Source organism: Nicotiana tomentosiformis, chromosome 8 (genome assembly GCF_000390325.3).
Source record: "Nicotiana tomentosiformis chromosome 8, ASM39032v3, whole genome shotgun sequence".
NCBI classification, from domain to species: domain Eukaryota; kingdom Viridiplantae; phylum Streptophyta; class Magnoliopsida; order Solanales; family Solanaceae; genus Nicotiana; species Nicotiana tomentosiformis.
Genome location: NC_090819.1, coordinates 14,499,683 through 14,521,230, shown reverse-complemented (window position 1 = coordinate 14,521,230; position 21,548 = coordinate 14,499,683). Strand labels below are relative to the sequence as shown.

Sequence of the window (21,548 nt, the reverse complement as noted above, 5' to 3'; positions counted from 1 at the left end):
AATCTATGACCAAACGGAAGCTTAATATCCCATTTTGCAGCATCAAGAGGATCCCAGAATGCCTAAATCCAACTCGAGTCTTCTCGAAATATCTCAATCCAAGACTTCAATTGATCCAAAAAAAGTAGTACACCTTTGAGAACTTATATAGGAATTTTAGCTAAAATCATCACCGAATATAGAGGGCAAAATAAATATTGAGAGACAGTTAAATAGAGGACATTCACTTCATATCAGTCTCATATCAACAGAATTATAGTACTTCATTCCAAGATAGATTATAACAACATCAAATGCTATAAATATATATCACTGCTAAAACTATTATATACTATAATGCTTTTTAAAATTAACACTCATAAAATTTCAAGGTTGACTATGGGTTTTAAGGAAGCTGAGAACAAGTTGATTAACTTCATCTGGAAATTGCTCTTGAACAAAATGAGTTCCTTCAGGAATAAACACTATCTCCAAATTTGGTACAAAATCCTTCACCTTTTCAGTCCTTATGTACTCTTCCATTCCTGGAGATTTTAGGACATAGTCCTTCTCACCCATTATCAGCAGTGCTGGAACTTGAACTTTTGGATTAACTGGTAGCTTGTTTGTTCGTTCTCCGTATGACCTAAACAAAAGAAAAAATCCACATACAGGAAAAACAAATTTAAGATATTCAAAAGGATGAATTGGCTAATTACTATACCAAATATCTTAATTGTACCTTATGTTACACTTTTTGACCATTAGTATAACTTTGTCATTAGCAAATTGTCTCGTTTTTACGCTTGGTCCTAATGGACCTCCAACTTAGAAGTATAGCTATAGGTAATGTTAAACCATAGTCAAAAGTAGAGGGTATTTGGACATTTTTTCAAAATATTTTGATACGTGGGTAGGGCACCCGGTGTTCACGTAGGGTCCGGAGAAGGGCCGCATTGCAAGGTACGTGATGTAGAGAGCCTACCCTGATGAAACATTAGTGGTTGCTTTCACGGCTCGAACTCATAACTTATAGGTCACACAGAGACAACTTTACCGTTGCTCCAAGACTCCCCTTCCCATTCATGATGGAGCACCGTTAAAAGGACAGTCCGGTGCACTAAGCTCCCGCTGTGCGCGGGATCCGAAGAAGGGCACATCACAAAAGTCTATTTTATGCATTTTTACCCTGCATTTCTGCAAGAGGCTATTTCTACGGTCGAACCCGTGACCTCCTGATCACATGACAATAACTTTACTAGTTACGCCAAGACTCCCTGGAGTACCGTTAAAGTCGAGGAAAATATAAGACAATTTGCTAACGACAAGAATATAACAAAGGGTAAAATTAAGATATTCTGTACAACATAGTACATTTTCCCATTAGTTTACGGATGGCAAGTGTGGTTTGTGCTTCCATGTATTTTAGAGGGCTTATTACCTGAAGAAAATTCTTATAAGTAAACTAGCTCTTACCTATAAGGAACTTTCAATGCAGTCCTGAATCCAGATTTCTCATATAAGGCACCATAAGTTTCAAGATCCTGTTCTGTAAACCAATGGGGTAAAGGAGTTGATGAATCCACCATGTCCATGATTTCCTGTTTTTCATCAGCTATTGGCATTTCACTTCCAGAGAAAAGGATGTAAATGTTTCTTACAACTGTTTTAGCATCAAATCTACCAAAATCGGCTTCTGCTCGCCCAGGCTCCTGGATTAGAAAATCACTGAAATGAGATCAAAAGGCCAAAAAAAAAAAACAAATTGAGCCTGTTTAAGAAAAGCACACAGAGAAATCAGCAGCATACTCTCCATCTATAAACATAGAAGCCCTCAGGGAGTTGATCATGATTCTTAAGAGGGTTTCCGACCACGAATGGGACGCCTATCGTTACAAATCCGACAACCTTCTTCTCGTGGAAAAGGACAAAGGAGGAAACAACAGCAGCTCCAAAATCTTTACCTATTAGAAAAACCTGCATAAATGTGCTCACACATGAATTTTTTGAGAAAAACTGGAGAGCAGGATCAGGGGCGTATTTAATGCTTTATTGATGGTGCACGTGAACCCATCGTCTTTTCGTCAAACTAAGTATATTTTAAAATTAATCTAATATTATTTGTTGGCACACATGCTACAAAAAGACTAAATGGTGCACTCGGTTGAGTGCTGAGTTATTGACCTGATCGATCAAGGATCAACTCCCACTTAAAACTTTCTAGTTCCGCCTATGACTGCAGGATAAGAAAGTTGAGTTCTATTTGTTATTCAGTCTATAACCATATCTGACGGTAACATCTTGAGACAAATAGCTAATAGGACTACATATGAAAACATAAACCAAAACGTTATATTGATTTGCATTCAAAGAACGGATTAAAAAAATGATCCGATAACACAATGGTTTCATAATATTTCTTATTTTATGAAACTGCAGGGGAAAGGCAAAAGTGAAAAATCAGTGGATATAAATTAAGAGCAAGTCACATGACAAATGAATGGTTTTACACCTAAGTTAAATGGTTTTGTTCGTATAAGTTATTTTTATTAGAGTAACAGATAACACAATGATTTTAATTTTGGGTAATTACACGTACTCTATTAATCTCACAACATATGAGTAACAGATCGAAGAAGTGCCTTGGTATAGCTGGTAACAACCTCTTGCAACCGAAGGTCACGGGTTCGAGCCGTAAAAATAATAACTTGTAAAAATATAGAATAAGGCTACGTATAATAGACCGTTACACCCTTGTGTGGTCCGGCGTGCATAGCAGGAGTTTAGTTGAACATACCGGCTGCCCTTTAATGATAATAATATTTCGTATCTATACATACTTCGAGTTAAAAGTAATGAGTTTAGTTGAACTCACAAGACCCGCCTTAAATATAACTGTATACTCAATTACTCATAGCTGCAGAAGATCATACCTTCGAGATGTTCAGAGCATCGAGGAGTCCGAGAAGATCGTTAACAAAATCAGAAAGTGTGGCCTTTTCGGGTTCGAGTGGCTGATCAGACAAGCCATATCCTCTGTAATCAAATGCTATGGCTCTGAAACCAGATTTGGCTAAAGCGATCATCTGGTGCCGCCAAGAGTACCAAATTTCTGGGAATCCATGGCAAAACACAACAACTGGAGAAGATTCATTTCCGATTTCAGCTACATGAAGATTTAGACCATTCACTTCAATATATTTGTGCTCTATTCCATCCATTTTCACAAAAATAAGTATTAATGTAGTACTAAGTTGGTTGCTTTTTTTGTGGACTAGTTAAATAATACGTACTCCTCACTTAATAGTCTATTTGGCCCAAGCTTTTCTAATCCATAAATATCTGTTGTTTTTAATTTTAAAGTTGAATTATTTGGCCAAATTTTTAAAATTAAAAAATAAAAAAGAAATAAAAAAATAATTTCTTCCTAAAAGTACTTTTATGAAAAATACTTTTGAAAAAATACACTTATAAACACTTCTTAGAAGTTTGGTCAAATATTAATTGTTACTCAGAAGTATTTTTAAAATTAATTAGTCAAATATAAATTATTTTTCACTAAAAATACTTTTGAGAAAAAATATTTCACAAAATAAGCTGATTTTAGAAGATTGACTAAGCAGGTTAGTTGCGAATGACGAAGCCAAGATATACTATTATGAGTACGAGATTTTAGTTCTTTTATGTTACTGATTTGATAATTAATGACTCTTCAAAGTCAGAAAGATGGGTGAAGGCAGCGCTTTTAATGGTAATAAAAGAAGGGGAAATACCAATATAAAATCTAGTAAGATAAGTACAAAATTTAAACTAAAATTATGATTCAGTGAACCTGCATTTTCAAAGCTAGCTCCGCCCCTTAAGCACGTGGTCAAGAGAACTGTGTTTCAATAATGGCTGCTATAGGTTGAAAGTCTCAAATAAGATTCATTCGGCTGAGCTACGTTCCAATAATGGCAGTAGGCACTTTATTATACATATTACATAGTAGTCAGCAAAATACATCACTAACAAACAAAACGAAATATATTTTTTTCTATTTTCTGACAAAATTTTCCTAGGAATTAGTTTTGTTTCCTAAGCAGTCCAATTAAGTCAATTGATGATGCCTTCATATCCTAACTTACTTAAGTTTGGACTATTTTACAAATTACACTTTTTAGGGGAATTTATCACACCTACGAAGAATATTGGTCCTTAGATACTTGTTTACCCTAAAAAATTAATAACAATTGAATTTATACGTGGTTTTAATGATATACGGATTAATTCAATACAAATGATAAATACCGTTGGATAAAATAGATAAAGGACGTAATAAATTGTCAAACCTATTAAGGGGAGTGACCCCGGACTCAGTAATAGCTTAATGAAATGACTGCCTTCGATTCCGGGCTCACACAAATGAAAAAGTGATGAACAAAAGTAAGAATTTTGAATAACAAAGAAAATAAGAGTATATTACCTTGATATGCGTGTTGCAATGTGTCCTATAAATAGTAAGTCTTCCCATTTTATATAGTGGAGGAGTTTTACCCTAAGTACAATTCTAAAAAAAAGTAAAAAACTTCTGTTTAGCCGATCACTAATTTTCTGTCGATAGAGCCGAGATTCATGCCGTGATATCCAGTTAGGCACGGACATTACGACCATTTGTTAGTCGTGTGCAGATGCTTGGCAATGCTCTCCGAAGTCTCAATCCTCAAATCGGGCATCGAGGATATGGCCTCGATATCCCCGAGGGCAGGTGCTTTGCCCGAACCCCAATACGAGGGGTTCTTCGCTCTGACTCCGATATATTACGGTCAGGTTCCTACTTCGTTTGGCTCACAGGGGAGTCGAGTCATGCAGCAGGCTCGGTTTTAGCCATATACAGATAGTCTCATCGTTTCTCAAAGAGTAGGTCTATCGAAACGATGGGAAACGACAGATGGCTCTGGTTCCTTCCTTCGTACGTTACAACGGGGAGCCGAAACGTCCCATCAATCGCTTCGTTCTGACTTTGGAGATGTGTCGCTCACCGGCATGTTGCCTCTGAATGCGAAATGTCAGTTGTTTCCCTATAAAAGCCTCATTCCTTAGTCTTTTTTCTACTTTCCGATCAAACCGCTATCTTCGAGCCATCCAACCATTATCAAAACCTTCTTCAAATCTTCATCCCTGTTCTTCAATCATCATAGCAATCTTCAGATTCCTATCCAAAATTTCTTCAAATCTTCATACCCTGTTCTTCGTCTTCAAAACTCATTTTTCCAAAATTTCGTGTTTATTTCTCAAATTTTCAAACTCTCTCCCATATGACAATGGAAAAACATCAAAAACCGCTCCCTCAATAAGTTGCCTTTTCATCTTATCAGCTGGCCGCTGGTACTAAAGCGGCTGCCCCCGAGGTGGTGGCCCTCAAAATGACTTTCCCTATTGCAGTTGCTAACGAACCGGCCCCCGAGCCTCCTTTGTCGGCGTTTATCCCTGGTGGTTGGTCAATTGTAGACGATTTCAAGGTCGAGAAACCTTCGCGCAAACAAGACTGGGGATAAGGAGTCTCGAGATATATATGTTCTGTGACCGAGGACGTTCTTCCCATAGTTAGTAAGGACCGCATTTGGGAAGGCAAAGACGTAGTAGTCCCTGGGCCCGATGACGTCATTACTACACACGTGGAAGGGTATTTAAGTGTCTACACTTATCCCTTCTCAATGGGCCCGATGGACCCAATCGTCCTAGATTTTTGCAAAAGGTACGAAGTGTGCCTCAGGAAAATCCATCCATCATTATGGAGGATCGTGACTCTCCTCCGTTACTTCGTGAACAAGACTGAATCTCGTCGGTTCACGTTCGACCGCCTGCTTCGATTATATAGTCCCCGGATGGTCCGAGGGGGGTTGATCAAGCTTACACGCCGGGCCAACAAGTCCCCCTTCTCCAGTATCGACAAAGACCGAGACCGTGGATGGCATGGACGCTTCGTCCAAGTGAAGACCAAGGATTTGATCCCCCCTGAATACATGCCATTCCCTGAGAAATGGAATGTGTCTCGTAAGTGCAACTCCTTCATCAAAAATTCTTCTTCTTTTATTTCGATCTTCTCATTCATGTTTGTGGTTGTGCAGCTATTGCCCGGGTTACGAATGCGGTCCCCCGGCTGAAGGAGTAGATTGAGGGCATCTGTACTCAGATGTCCTACTTCGAGTGCACATGGCACAAAATCTCAAAGGGCCGATGGGAAGGCCGTTCTCATGGTAAGGTCTCTTTCTGAATAGCCAACGTTATGTCTTCACCTTATATTATACTAACCTCTCTCCCTTATTTATCATTGTAGGTTTGCCTAAGACCACCGAACTTAGGTCTTCGGAAGGGGACGAAGATGTGCCCCCGCCCGTTGATCCCTTCGTTGCTATCACATTGGGAAAAAAGAAGAGGAAAAGAAAACCTTCGGGCTCCCCGAGCTTCGAGACCAAGAAACCGAAGAGGCAGGTGCTCCGCAAGCCTAGGAGGGGATCCAGTTCTCGGGTGCCTGCCTCCGACTCCCTCCTCCGGCTTAGGGACGAGCCGGAGGATGAATCTATTTTTGTAGCCCACGGGACGACCTATCCCGGGGATTGGGATACTTCCGAGGGTGAGACTCGTGAGGTCGACCCCCCTCCAACTCAGAAAGTCGACGTGGATACCTGGGGTGAAACTTCCCAGGATGCCGGTTCTGCACCAAAGGAAGTGCCCGGCGTAATTGATATCCCGGGGATGCCCTCCTACACTGAGTCTATGCTCGAGGAGGCCACCCCTTCGTTCCTTTTTCGATGGTGTGGACTCGTCCGCCTTAGAAGACTTTCTTGGGTTAGGCGACTTAGAAGTGCCTAGAAAGGATCTGTCTTCAAAGGTTGGCGGGCTAAACTCGAGCCCAAAGTTAATCAACCAGTTCCCCGCCCCGAGTGTGGATCACGACCATAAGAGGTCGATAATCATCACTGTCCCGGATGATGCCCGGATTCTTTCTGCTCATGTGGGAGTAGTGAGCTACCTCTGATGCCTGGTAACCGAAGAAGACCAGGCAAAAATCAATGAGGTGGACGTGCCGTGCCTGTTCAACGAAGCGCAGCATGCGCTGAATCAGGTAAGACATCATTATGCTTTTTCGAACTTTGACTTAGTTTTTGATATTTCTCATCTTTTCTTCTTTTACCCTTTTGCAGGCCTCGGTACTTCATCGTTAAAGCTTTCTTCGGTACCGGGTTGAGGTTAACCAGCTTGAGTTTGAGGTTAAGGATCTTGTCGAGAAAAGAGATATGTATAAGCTTCTCAGTGAGCAACACGAAGGGGCCATTAAGGACCTTCAGAGGCTGGATGAGGCTTAGAGGAAAGCTTCAAACCTGAGGCGTGAACATGCCGATCTTGTCGAAAAGGTAAAGGTTTTTGAAGTTGGCAATGAAGACTTAGCCATCGTGACTAACGCTAATCCTCGCAGTTTCAACAGAAGATTGACCGGATCGACCAACTCTGAGCTGAAATGAATGAGGTCTAAGCCATGGCCGGTGTTAGGAAGAGAAAAATGGATCGGCTGGCTTCAGAGAAGGAAACCGCCCAGGCACAGCTGGCATCGGTAGAGGTTTAACTCATGGTGGAGAAAGAAAAAGCTGACAAGTGGTTCCAGTTGAATGATGAACTCCGATCGCAATTGAATTCGGCTTTAGCAGAGTAGGATGCCCTTGGTAAAGAATGTGAAGCTATAAAGTCTGAGCTACGCACAACCTCCGTCGATGCTGAAGAGATGGTGGCCCAGTATAGGGCCAATATCGAAGCATCCAAGGCTCGCTTGAAGACTACATCTAAGTACATGAGGCGGATATCCCGAAGGAAGACCCAAGAAGAATTCCATGCCCGAGGCTTGTAATGACTCGGCCGGTCGTTTTGAGCATTTATGCTCCTTTCAACTATTTGAAGTATTGAATAACTTCCTACGATGTATTATGACTTGTGTGAATTGTCGATTTTGGTTTTAAGGTATTTGGTAGTTAGCTTGGAAGAATGAATTTCATGTTGGAAGCTTAAGTTGAAATAGTTGATCGGATATTGACTTATGTGTAAACAACCCCGGAATAGAGTTTTGATGATTCCAATAGCTCTGTATGGTAATTTTAGACTTAGGAGCATGTCCGAAAAATTATTTAGAGGTCGGTAGATGAACTAGGCTTGAAATGGCGAAAGTTAAATTTTTGAAAAATTTGACCGGGGAGTTGACTTTTGGATATTGGAGTCGGAATTCAGTTCTGAAAATTTTCATATATCCGTTATGTCATGTATGGCTTGTGTGCAAAATTTGAGGTCAATCGGAATTGATTTGATATATTTTGGCGCAAAATATAGAAGGTGGAAGATTTGAAAACTCATAATTCGATTCGATGCGCGATTCGCAATTTCGGTGTTTTTTGGCATGGCTTGAAGCCTCAACTAAGTTTGTATTGTATTTTGGGATATGTTGGTATATTTGGTTAAGGTCCCGATGGCCTCGGGTGGATTTCGAAAGGTTAACGGAATGGATTTCGGACAAAAGGAGCTGCTGGAATTTGTCTGCTACAGAAGTTGTTTTTGGACAGCAACTGGTGCAATCGCAGAGCTGATTTTGGAAGCTTATATCTTGAAATCTATAAAAAAAAAACCTGAAAATTATCAAAACATAAAAGTTGTAGCTCTTTCATTCTAGTTTCCACAAAGTTAAACCATTCATCATTTGGATAATGGTACAGAAAGTTATAGTCGACTGAATGAAGGCTAATAGCAGTTTATATTTGCCCGAAAATCAGGCAAAGTCGCATTTCACACATGCGACTTGCCTAGGCAGAATGCTTAAAAACGGGAGTTAGCCATTTTTACTCATTTTTGAGTTTTGAGTCTCGGATTTGGGTGATTCCAAAGGGATTTTTCATGACCTCAACTTGGATAAGTGTCCTATATCCAAAAGTGATTACATTTCATAAATCCATGATTATATTCATCATTTATTTCGGATTTAAATGGAAGAAGTCAAGATTTTTGCAAAACTTTTCAAGAACGAAAATTTTAGATTTGGAGGTCGAGTTGTTATCGAAATTTGATAAAATTATTATGGGTGGACTCGTAATTGAATGGGTTATCGGATTTTGTGAGTTTCGTCGGATTTCAAGACGTGGGCCCCACATACGATTTTTGAGTTAAATTCCTGATTTTTATGGAAAATTTGCATTTTCTTATGAAATGAATTCCAATAAATTTTATTGATTGAATCGAACTATTTGTGGCTAGATTCGAGGCGTTTGGAGGCCAATTCACCAGGCAAAGGCTTAGCGGAATAAGAATTTCACGGTTTGAGGTAAGTAACAGTTTTAAATCTGGTCCTGAGGGTATGAAACCCTAGATTATTGTATTATGTGAGTATTTTGGAGGTGACACACATGCTAGGTGACGGGCGTATGGACGTGCACCGTGGGAATTGGGACTTGGTCCATTTCGTGAAACTGGAAAGTTGAATAAGTTTGTCATTAGCTATGTGCCATTTCTGTGCTATAAATATTTGCCAGTGAAGCATGCTTAGGCTATGTGTTGGTGCTATAAAGACCACAGATGTCTTGTACATGTTGAATTATCTGCTAAATTATTATTTTGTACTCAGTCACAGTTTATTTGTTTATTTTATCTCAGTCTTTATTGTTCATTATTGATGCATCATATTATTGTTTTTGGGCCGAGTATCATGACTATTGAGAGCCCGAGAGACTGGAGAGATTTATGACTGAGTGAGGCCGAGGGCCTGATTATGAGATATTATACTATAGCACGCGAGTTGTCCGTGCAGCATGTGAGTTGTCTATGCTGATCCTTTTATTATACTATAGCACGTGAGTTATCCGTGCGGATCCAGATATTTATACTATGGTACGTGAATTGTCCGTGCAACACGTGAGTTGTCCGTGTGGATCCTTTTATTATATTATAGCACGTGAGTTGTCCGTGCAGCACGTGAGTTTTCTGTGCGGATCCAGATATTTATATTATGGCACGTGAGTTGTCCGTGCAACACGTGAGTTATCCGTGTAAATTATAGCGCTTGGGTTGTAAGAGCCCCTCTGAAGTCTGTACACCCCCAGTGAGCGCGAGTACCCATTGAGTGTGAGTGTTGAGGGATGAGAGCCGAGTGGTTGAGCTGTTGTGACGAGTTGAGTAACTATTGCCCTGAGAGGCTGTACTTGCTTTTCATTTGTTGTTGCACTTATTTGCTATCTATCATTGTTGTGAAATTCTCTGAAAGATTTTATATCCGGATTACATGAACTTGAACTGCTGGAATTGATAGCATGTCTACTCTCTGCTGGAATTGCTGAAAATGAACTGTAACTATGTAGCTCGTCACTATCTTTAGTTCTTTATTTATTATTGTTACTTGCTGAGTTGGTTATACTCATACTACACCCTACACTTCATTTGCAGATCCAGGTGTTCCCGGACATAGCGGGTGTTGATTCTTTCGCACAGTTGATTATGCAGAGATTCTGAGGTAGCTGTCGTGTTTCGCAGACCTTGCCTCTCCTTCCCTATCTCCTTATTTACTGTATTTGGTCTCAGACTATTATGGACCGTATTTACCAAACTTGTATTCATATTAGATGCTCATGTACTCAGTGACACCAGGTTTTGGGAGTGTTTGTATCAGTATTTGCGAGATTTGTGGATTGTGTTTAAATATTATATTTTCAAACTTAAAAAAAATTGTGGTTAATTGAGATTGTCGGCTTGCCTAGTATCGAATAAGTGCCATCACGATAGGTTATAATTTTGGGTCGTGACAAGTTGGTATTAGAGCCTAGGTTACATAGGTCTCACGAGTCATGAGCAAGTCTAGTAGAGTCTTGTGGATCGGTATAGAGACGTCTGTACTTATCTTCGAGAGGCTACAGGGTTGTTAGGGGCACTTCCCTTCTTGATTTCCTCATCGTGCGATTTGATTCTATTGAGGCTTGTGCCTTTATTTCCTTCATACTCAATCTTATGCGACGCGAAGAGCTTGTTATCAATTGTGAGTCAAGGAATTGTAGTGGTATTGCAAACGTGGTGCATGATGTTTTTCCTTGCGTGTTCCGGCAGGCTATTATCGTCGCCTTGCAGAAGAAGGTTCTTTTATTCCAGCTTAGTATCTGTATTTTCTATGATTTCGAGACTATGCATGGGTTGCTATGATGGCTATGCGTTGTTATCGCACAATATTGGTGTAATGGTAAGGTTTTCGTTATGTGTTGAGGCGGTGAATGGCTCAAAGAGAGGATTTCTCAGTGCATGATTAAGGGGTTCAGCAATTAATTCCAGTGGAGGAAAGGCAATCGGATTATAGCTGTCCAAGTTTGATTGTTAAAGTAACAAGACTTGGTATTTGCGAGCATGGTCAAATTTTCATTGTGATGCGGTGTCACCGTCCTTGTTTGAACGCATTATGGTCCGTCGGTGTTACGCTCTTCTTGGATTTCGCCTTCGGGGCAGGGTGTTATGAAATGGTGCATGAGGGGCGGTTGCCAGAGATAGTTGTGTGCAGCAGTTCAGAATCGAATGAGTATTTCTAATGTTGATGGCTCGAGAAAGATGATCTTCGAAGAGGCTTAGAGTTGGTAACAATTCATTGGTTCAGGTGCTACAGAGATGCATTTTGATTTGATGCAACAGTTGGGTAGCAAAGTATGAGGGAAGACATGACGGGAAGTGTTTCGCAGTGGTTGAAGTACTAGCAGGTCAAGCAGGAGAAGTAGAGGTTGAGAAGTTGCATAAAGGAGATGGTTTAACCGAAGTAAGAGTGGAAGATTAGCATATGGATTATGTGGTAGGGTAGTCGTGTGCCTTGAGAAAGTGCAGAATGGTGTGGAATCGCGATAGAATGTGATTTGGTATACAGACTTTACTTGGAGTGATGGTTACTGTACGAAGAAAGATTGAATATGGAAGAAAGGAGTTTGTTTGAAATGGAGAGGGATGTGAATATCTGATTATCGTTTCAGGCGCAATATGACTTGAGTTCAGAAAGTATTGTTGAATTTTCAGTTGATGTCAATAGGGAAAGTGCAGACTTTTACATATGGTGGGAGAGCATGAGCTCAGGAGAATTTACTGATTACCTGGTCCTTGCACCCAGTTCAGCGTCTAAATTCCACAGGTGGGTTATCTCTTGTGAGCAGTTAGCGGTGGCTTGAAGTTGATGAAGCTTCTGCAAGGAATATTACTTGCTACCCGGTAAGAGGTCGAGTGTGTGACTATGGTTGGTGATTCAGAATGTTCATGAAAAGCTTAACAAAAGACTTCGAGAAGTCTAGCGGGTTAACGGTGCGAGATCATGATAATTGATAAGGAGAAATCCTTGCGGGTTCTAAGTTTACATAATTGCAGCTTAAAGCTAAGTGGGGGAGCCTGCTATTGAAAATTTGATTTCATGGTTATGTGTTAAATTTTAGTTTTGGTCGGAAACATACTTGTGGATCAGTTATGACTTGCAGAGATGGAGATCGAGGATGATTCGAGTAAGGAAATTCCTGAATACGGGTTATATGGCACTTTATAGGAATACAGAAATCATGGAATGATTAAATTGTTATTTTGAAGAACGTAGTGTGCACGAAGTATAAATTTGATTGGTGGTGTAAAGGCATGGTTACTTCTTTGGGGGTTGTTATGCTAATGGGGCTTATTCTTTTTGGCCCGTTTGGGCGGTGCAATTTACATTTGAGCAAAGTGGGTGACACCCGAGAAAATTCTAATGGGTTTGAAAATTATATATAGCAATTGAGAATGTTTCCGTACTTGTGTATGGATAAAATCTGAGATTTGCATTTGAAGGTGTCGGGACTTACGGTAATTCTGTATGACTATGGATTCTATATTTCAGTATAAGAAAAGAATGAGGAGCAATTTTAAATTCACATAAGGTATTTCAGAGTGAGTGTTACGATTGTGGTATTTATAGGGTAAATATGATGTTGTGAGACTTTATAGAAATTTTGGTGGCAATATTCTTGGGTTTAGTGACTTGCGTGGCTTGGTCGAGTTAGAGGGATTCAGTTTTGATAGCTTGGTTATGTGCAAATGGATTTCAAAGTGTTCTTAATGGTTTCTATCATGGGTTGAACCGGATATATTCTACCGGTGTAGGGAACATGTTGTGTATTATGAATTCCTCCTGGAAGGAAGCAAGATGAAGGTTACTGAATGACCGGGTATGTAATTTGTTGGTTAACCAAAGTTGATAATGAGATTCTCGTACTTGTCACATGATGGCATGATAGATGTGGTGTGTGGCGCGAGATTATGATTTACATGTATGAGGTGGCAGTTAATTCTTGAAAGGAAGATCACAAATTTTGGACAGAATGGTCAATTTCAGATAATTAGATGAATGTTATAATTGCTCGGTAATCCCTAAGAAGGGTGCGCATTGTGTTTTGACTTACGGATGTTCATTGGTATTGTATTACTCACCTGGTTGATAGACTGATATGTAAATTATTGCTATGTGGCACGGAAGAATTATGAAAGTATTCCTTATGGGAAGATCGTGAATGGAAGAAGTGTTAGTCATTCTAGTGCTGGAGTTGGGATCAGTTACGGTGATTCATGTGTTTGATGAATTTGTAGACTCGGAGTTCTCAGAAGTATATTGTTTTGGGTTGCGGCCTGTTTGAGGTGAGTATTTTATTTTAACTCAGTGTATGCACTAGTTGCGTTATATATTTGTGATAGCTACGTGCTATAAGTGTGCATAAATGTGAGGTTTGAGCCAATGTGCGGGCATCGGGGAAAGTATTCATACTCGAAAGAATGCTTAGGCTATGATATGCCTAGAGTTGACTGTTAAGTGTAAAGTTATAATGTTTCTCGTGTTCATGCCTTTGTTGAGAACTATTTGGGCTACATTTGAGGTTACAAAGAGGCTAATTCCCCTGAATAAATGGGGTAGCTACTATTTCTGCGTTAACTTTCCGATTTGAAGTGTGATAGCAGACTTTGCGCATGCTTACGCAATGGTGTGTTATTTATACCAGCCCAGGAGCATGAGAATCTTATTTTATTATCATATACATGTGTACTTGTATAATTTCTCCTGTATGATATGCTGGGACTGGAGGCCTGTGACCATGCTAGGCGATTTATATTATTGGTACGTGAGTTGTCCGTGTCATGTGTGGGAATTATATTTCTATGATAATTTATCTGATTTATTAATTTCCTTCCTCTTCAATGATGCATATGCACCTACGTTTATCCTCTTCAGGAAATTTAAGGAGTTGGTTGTAACATTGCAGTTGTGGTGGTGCTTATTGAACTTGCAATACGGTTTTCTTCCTTGATACATCTCCCATATTTGGGTACACGGATTGCGTAGTTGTGGCTTGAGTTATAGTGATGTGGCGTGTCTGTGGGATAGTTGTGTTTAATAATATAAGGTCATTGGACCTAGAATGGGTACTATCAGGTTTGATTACGGTATATTCGGGAGGATAATATTGAAAGTCGGCTTAGAAAGTGATTATGGTTCTGGTTGGGGCGAGAGAGATCCATGACTTATTGCTCTGATAAGGGTTCATGAGATTTTTGCATGTTTCTTTTATTATCAGTAGTGTACGAAGGTTTTGGAACGAGGTTTGGCTTGATATGAGGTTTAATACTTGTACTTGGTTGGTTTGGAGTAATTACTGTGATCGGGAATGGTGTTGCGAGCATGTGAGTTGTGTAGTATGCAGTGTGATTATATCTGGGGTTATGGCTATGGTTTGATACAGCTGGTTCAAACTTATACGATGTGTGAGATTTAGATCTTGGAAAGAATTCTGGGTGTTAGAAATTGGGCTCCAAGTTTTAGGCTAAGGTTAAATTAATAATTTTCAGTTGTGTTATGTTGTTAGGCCTATATAGAATAGGGTGACATGGGATCACCCCCAGGTATGTGCATGGTAAGGAGGAACAGTGATTTAAAAGCTTAGGAAAAAACTCTTGGCACGTTCGAGGACGAACGTATATTTAAGTAGGGGAGATTGTAATGACCCGACCGGTCGTTTTGAGCATTTACGCTCCTTTCAACTATTTGAAGTCTTGAATAACTTCCTACGAGGTATTATGACTTGTATGAATTGTAGGTTTTGATTTTAAGGTATTTCAGAGTTAGCTTGGAAGAATGAATTTCATGTTGGAAGCTTAAGTTGAAATAGTTAACCGGATGTTGACTTATGTGTAAACGACCCCGGAATAGAGTTTTGATACTTTCAATAGATCCGTATGGTGATTTTGGACTTATGAGCGTGTCCGAAAAATTATTTGCAGGTCGGTAGAGGAATTAGGCTTGAAATGGCGAAAGTTGAATTTTTGAGAAATTTGACCGGGGAGTTGACTTTTTGATATCGAAGTTAGAATTCAGTTCTGAAATTTTTTATAGATCCGTTATGTCATTTATGACTTATGTGCAAAATTTGAGGTCAATCGGAATTGATTTGATACGATTCGACGCAAAATATAGAAGTTGGATGATTTGAAAACTCATAATTTGATTCGATGCACAATTCGTAATTCCGGCGTTGTTTGGCATGGTTTGAAGCCTCAACTAAGTTCGTATTGTGTTTTGGGATATCTTGATATATTTGGTTAAGATCCCGAGGGTCTCGGGTGGATTTCGGTTGGTTAACGGAATGAATTTCGGACAAAAGGAGTTGCCGAAATTTTTCTGCTGCAGAAGCTGTTTTTGGACAGCAATTGGTGCAATCACAGAGCTGACTATGGAAGCTTATATCTCAAAATCTATAAGGAATCTGAAAATTATCAAAACATGAAAATTGTATACCTTTGATTCTAGTCTCCAAAAAGTTAAGCCATTCATTATTTGGACAAAGGTACGGAAAGTTATGGTCGATTGAATGAAGGCTAATAGTAGTTTATATTTGCCCGAAAATCAGGCAAAGTCGCATTTCACACATGCGACTTGTCTGGGCAGAATGCTTAAAAACATGGGTTAGCCATTTTTACTTAATTTTTGAGTTTTGAGTCTCGTATTATTTGGGTGATTCCAAAGGGAATTTTTAGGACTTCAACTTGGGTAAGTGTCATATATCCAAAAGTGATTATATTTCATAAATCTATGGTTATATTCATCATTTATTTCGGATTTAAATGGAAGAAATCAAAAAATTTGCAAAACTTTTTAAGAACGAAAATTTTAGATTTGGATGTCGAGTTTTTATCGGAATATGATAAAATTGGTATGGGTGAACTCGTAATTGAATGGGTTGTCGGATTTTGTAAGTTTCGTCATATTCCGAGACGTGGGGCCTACAAGCGATTTTTGAGTTAAATTTCATATTTTTATGGAAAATTTACATTTTCTTATGGAATTAATTCACATAAATTTTATTGACTGAATAGAATTATTTGTGGCTAGATTCGAGGCGTTTGGAGGCCAATTCACGAGGCAAAGGCTTAGCGGAATAAGAATTTCATGATTTGAGGTAAGTAACAGTTTTAAATATGGTCTTGAGGGTATGAAACCCCATATTATCGTATTATCTGAGTATTTTGGAGGTGACACACATGCTAGGTGACGGGCGTGTCGGTGTGCACCGTGGGAATTGGGACTTGGTCCATTCCGTGAAACTGGAAAGTTGAATAAGCTTGTCGTTAGCTATGTGCCATTTCTGTGCTATAAAAATTTGACAATGAAGCATGATTAGGCTATGTGATGTTGTTGTAAAGACAACAGAGGTCTTGTACATGTTGAATTATCTGCTAAATTATTATTTTGTACTCTGTCACAGTTTACTTATTTATTTTATCTCGGTCTCTATTGTTCATTATTGATGCATCATATTATTGTTAGTTGAGCTGAGTATCATGACTATTGAGAACCCGAGAGACTGGGGAGATTTATGACTGAGTGAAGCCGAGGGCCTGATTATGAGATATTATACTATAGCACGTGAGTTGTCCGTGGGGATCCTTTTATTATACTATAGCACGTGAGTTGTCTGTGCGGATCCAGATATTTATACTATGGAACATTAGTTGTTCATGCGGATCCTTTTATTATACTATAGCACGTGAGTTGTCCGTGAATCACGTGAATTATCCGTGCTAATCCAGATATTTATACTATGGTGCGTGAGTTGTCTGTACAGCACGTGAAGTCCGTGCAGATTATAGCGCTTAGGCTGTATTAGCCCCTCCAGAGTCTGTACACCCCCAGTGAGCGCAGGTACCCATTGAGTGTGAGTGTTGAGGGCTGAGAGCCGAGTGGTTGAGCTATTGTGACGAGTTGAGTAACTGTTGCCCTGAGAGGTTGTACTTGCTTTTCATTTGTTGTTGTACTTAGTTGCTATCTGTCATTGTTGTGAAATTCTCTGAAAGATTTTATATTCAGTTTACAAGAACTTGAACTTTATAAAACTGATTTGACTTAAACTGCTGGAATTGATAGCATGTCTACTCTCTGCTGGAATTACTGAAAATGAACTGTAACTATGTAGCTCGTCACTATCTTTAGTTCCTTATTTATTATTGTTACTTGCTGGGTTGGTTGAACTCATACTGCACCCTGCACTTCGTGTGCAGATCCAGGTGTTCCCGGACATAACGGGTGTTGATTCTTTTGAACAGTTGATTTTTCGGATATTTTGAGGTAGCTGCCGTGTTTCGCAGACCTTGCCTCTCCTTCCCTATCTCCTTATTTACTGTATTTGGTCTCAGACTGTTATGGACCATATTTTCCAAACTTGTATTCATATTAGACGCTCATGTACTCAGTGACACCAGGTTTGAGGAGTGTTTGTATCAGTATTTGCGAGATTTGTGGATTGTGTTTAAATATTATATTTTCAAACATAAAAGAAATTGTGGTTTATTGAGATTGTCGGCTTGCCTAGTATCGAGATAGGCGCCATCATGACATGTTAGAATTTTGGATCGTGACAATGCTTTAACCTTTCGCCTAAGATCGAGGAGGCGAAGAGACTTGAAGTTGAGGCCAAGAAGCTAGATGAACCCGAAGATGAAGGAAGCTCCGAGGGTTTCGAAGAAATCGAAGGCCCCAACGGCTCTGGTGACGAGGTGGGTTCTGGTGAAGATCAGGCATAGATACCTTAGGAATTTTTGTCTTTGTTTTTGTATCTTGTTCATTTATTTTGTTGAGGCTATTTACATTGACCTTTGTAAAGACATTATGGAATGTATATAAAGTTTTTTTTTCTTTCCTTTTTGGCAATTTTCAAGTCTATTATCTTTAGCATCCTTTTTACAATTTCAAAGATTTCAAATGCCTTAGCACGGAATCAAACATAGTAATAAGTCATTTTTCGTAGGTCCGAACAAGACTCGTCCCCAATGCAAGTTTTGCTTGAAACTTATGGGGGCTCGAAGTGACCGGAAGCTTTCCCCAAGATGATTGTTTAAATATTTTTTGACTATATTTTTGCCTAGGGTAAACTTTGAACAGGTTTAGAATTTTGTTGAAGGACTTATGTTTTGATTACGGGCTTCGGACATCTCCGAACCATTTTAGGGCGGCTGTAGCTTTTTAGGTTTGGGCACTACCTACTAGGTCTTGTGCCTCCGGATTTCGATAACCCGAGCTGCCCAAACGTATCTCGAATGGCAGTCCCCGAGTGGGGGTAGCCCTTTGGGCTCGGATAAGGGTGGCCCTTAGGCTCGATAGTTCCTAGGTAGGAATAGCCCTAAGGCTCGATACTCTTAAGAAGCAAAAAATGTTTGTTAGCAAGATAGAAACTTTCTTTCATTTATGTGTGTAACATACAAGATTGTAAGTGTGTAGAAGCTCGTATTATGGCCGAGGTCACCTACGCGGGCAGGGTTCTTTTGATCGTTTGGCCCTTACAATAAATCCTAACCACCGATCCTAGACTGTTCGAGAACAAAGTTTCCTTCCTTGCTAAAGATCCTGACCCGAGGGTGATGGCCCCTAGTATTCGAGGTCAATCTTTGAGTGGGCTCGGATACTGTTGACGCGACCATTGAATCCGATTGAAAACCGGTCTTCGATTCTAAGTTAGTACGGTTTATTGTTGCCTTATTAAAAAACTTGTCGGAAAACCCATTTAGGACAAAACCGGTTCTAGGGAAAAAAGTGCAATGCGTGCTTTCAGACCTAACAACTACATTCTCCTTTGGTTGTTGCTTGCAAGTGTTAGCCCAATTCGTAATAAAATAAATAAAAGAAAACGAATAAGGTCGTACCTTAGCAGTAATATCATTTTTAGTGGGTCATGTTCCAGTTGTTTGGTAGTTGTGCGTCGTTTCCTTCTTCGAGTTTATAATGTAACGACCCGGCCGGTCGTTTCAAGTATTACAACCCCATCTCCACATTTACTGCTCAAGTTATGATTTTTAGTTGTTTTATGATTTACCGGGTTAATTCGTTCGGGTCCGGTGAGGTTTGGAATGACTTGGAATGATTTGGGTCATTTATGCGGCCCACTATGCGGTCGCAGAATCACACTGCGTACCACATAATGGCCACAGAGTGAATAAGGAGTGGGGCAAGTATGGAGGAAAGTTTGCGGCGCATTAGGCGACCACAGATCAGTTATGCGGTGTATTATACGACCGCATAACAGGTCTGCGGACCACATAATGATCACATACTGAGGCAGCCTTGCCCAATTCTGGAGGCCACATTTCGCGGCCATTTCGCGAGCCGCAGAAGCGTTATACGGTCGCATATGTGACCGCAGAGTTTGTTTCGGGTCTTAATTTTTTTGGTTTTATAAACCTGACCTCATTCCTATAAAACACTATTGGGGGTCATTTTGAAGGGTTTCATCTGACATTTAGAGAGAGGTGAGAGCATTTTAGAGAGAGAAAGTGAAGACTTAGTCATTTATCCATCAATTCTTGTTCAAGGTTTGAAGATTTCACAAGGATATTGCTAGGGCTTCAAAGAGGTAAGAATTTCTTTCCCTAATTCTTCAATTTTGGGTTTGGAGTAAAAGATGGGTGATTCAAAGTATGATTCTTGGGTGTGAGAGTATAAGTTATACTTATACATACACATACCAATAAGGTTTGTGGAAAAGATTGTTGAGTTCAAATAGGTAAAGATTGAGTTGAAAATATTAGAAATCTTCAAAGACTTTAACTTAAGATTTGAGGATCGAGTTGATGTCGGAATTTGGTAAAATTTATATGGTTGGACTCGTGGTTGGATGGGCGTTAATATTTTGTAACGTTTGTTGGGTTCCGAATTGTGGGCCCCACAGGCAATTTTTGAGTGAATTTCGTATTTTTATTGGAAAATTTGTATTTCCTTATGGAATTAATTAAAATAATTGGTATTGACTGAATCAAATTAATTGTGGCTAGATACGAGGCTTTTGGATACCAATTCTCGTGGAAAGGGCATAGCGGAATAAAGAATTACATGGTTTGAGGTAAGTAACAGTTCTAAATTTGGTCCTGAGGGTATGAAACCCTGGATTATGTGTTATGTGATTGGTTTTGAGGTGACGCACATGCTAGGTGACGGGCGTGTGGGCGTGCACCGTGGGAATTGTGACTTAGTCAAAATCCATAGAACTGTGTAGTCGAATTATCTGTTGATATACGTACATTCTCTACGTGTTAGAGAAAATTGAGCAGAGACTCGTATTAAAAATCATGCTTAGACATATGATGTTATTATTGGTACCCACTGGGGTCATTTCTGTGGTTGAATTATATGCTCAAATTGTAATTTCACACTCAGTCATGTTCATTCATTTCATATCATATCTCAGTCGTTGTTGTTATTTATTGATACATCATATTATTTTTGGGCTGATTTTCATGACATCTTGAGCCCGAGAGACTAGAGAGATTGATGACTGAGTGAGGCCGAGGGCCTAATTGTGAGGATATTTATGGGATCGGGCTGCACGCGCATAACATGCTTCATTGTTATATGCCATGATTGGCTTGATATACCGCTTGGGCTGAAGGAGCCCCTCCGGAGTCTGTACATACCCCCAGTGAGCGCAGGTACCTACTGAGTGGAAGTGCCGAGTGCGAGTGCCGAATGCCGAGTGATGAGTGACTGTGAGGAAAGAGTAACTGTAAGGTTGGAGTGAATGGGAGGACTGAGTGACTATTACTCTGAGAGGATGCATTGATTTCATTATTTGCTGCATTTCAACTGTCATATATCACTATTTTGGAAATTTTTTAAAAAAATATTATTTTATGTTTCAGTCAAATTTGATATGAAATTTCTGTGAAATTTTAAATGTTGAACTTGAGAGCATGCCTACCATTTTATGTTGGAAAGTACTGTATTTAGACCTAGCTGAGAAGCTCGTCACTACTTTCAGTTCCTTATTTATTATTGTTACTTATTGAGTTGGTTGTACTTATACTACACCCTGTACTTCGTGTGCAGATCCAGGTGATCCCAGACACAGTGAGTGTTGATTTTTTCACACAATTGATTTTTCGGAGATTCAGAGGTAGATACTATGTTTCACACACCTTGTCTCTCCTTCCCTATCCTTTTTTTATTGTATTTGGTCTCGGATTATTATAGACAGGGTTTTTCAAACTTG

General features: G+C 39.6%; 1 protein-coding gene across 1 annotated transcript; it reads right to left on the bottom strand.

Annotated features, from left to right (window-relative positions):
• Positions 1-203: 203 nt before the first annotated feature.
• Positions 204-3,284, bottom strand: LOC104111837 (uncharacterized). The gene is made up of 4 exons (XM_009621626.4): positions 2,913-3,284; positions 1,789-1,956; positions 1,456-1,691; positions 204-625 (listed from the first exon to the last, which is right to left on the bottom strand). Exons 1-4 carry the CDS (start codon positions 3,198-3,200, stop codon positions 367-369), a joined length of 951 nt encoding a protein of 316 aa, XP_009619921.1. The 5' UTR covers positions 3,201-3,284; the 3' UTR covers positions 204-366.
• Between the last annotated feature and the right edge of the window lie 18,264 nt (positions 3,285-21,548).

What these genes read in the sequence shown, in the direction of transcription:
- LOC104111837 (XM_009621626.4), bottom strand. Translation starts at nt 3,200, where the DNA reads ATGGATGGAATAGAGCACAAATATATTGAAGTGAATGGTCTAAATCTT. An exon ending in ATGCTCTGAACATCTCGAAG is followed by an intron (nt 1,957 to 2,912) that starts GTATGATCTTCT and finishes ACATTTATGCAG; the next exon opens with GTTTTTCTAATAGGTAAAGA. An exon ending in TCTATGTTTATAGATGGAGA is followed by an intron (nt 1,692 to 1,788) that starts GTATGCTGCTGA and finishes TTTCTAATCCAG; the next exon opens with GAGCCTGGGCGAGCAGAAGC.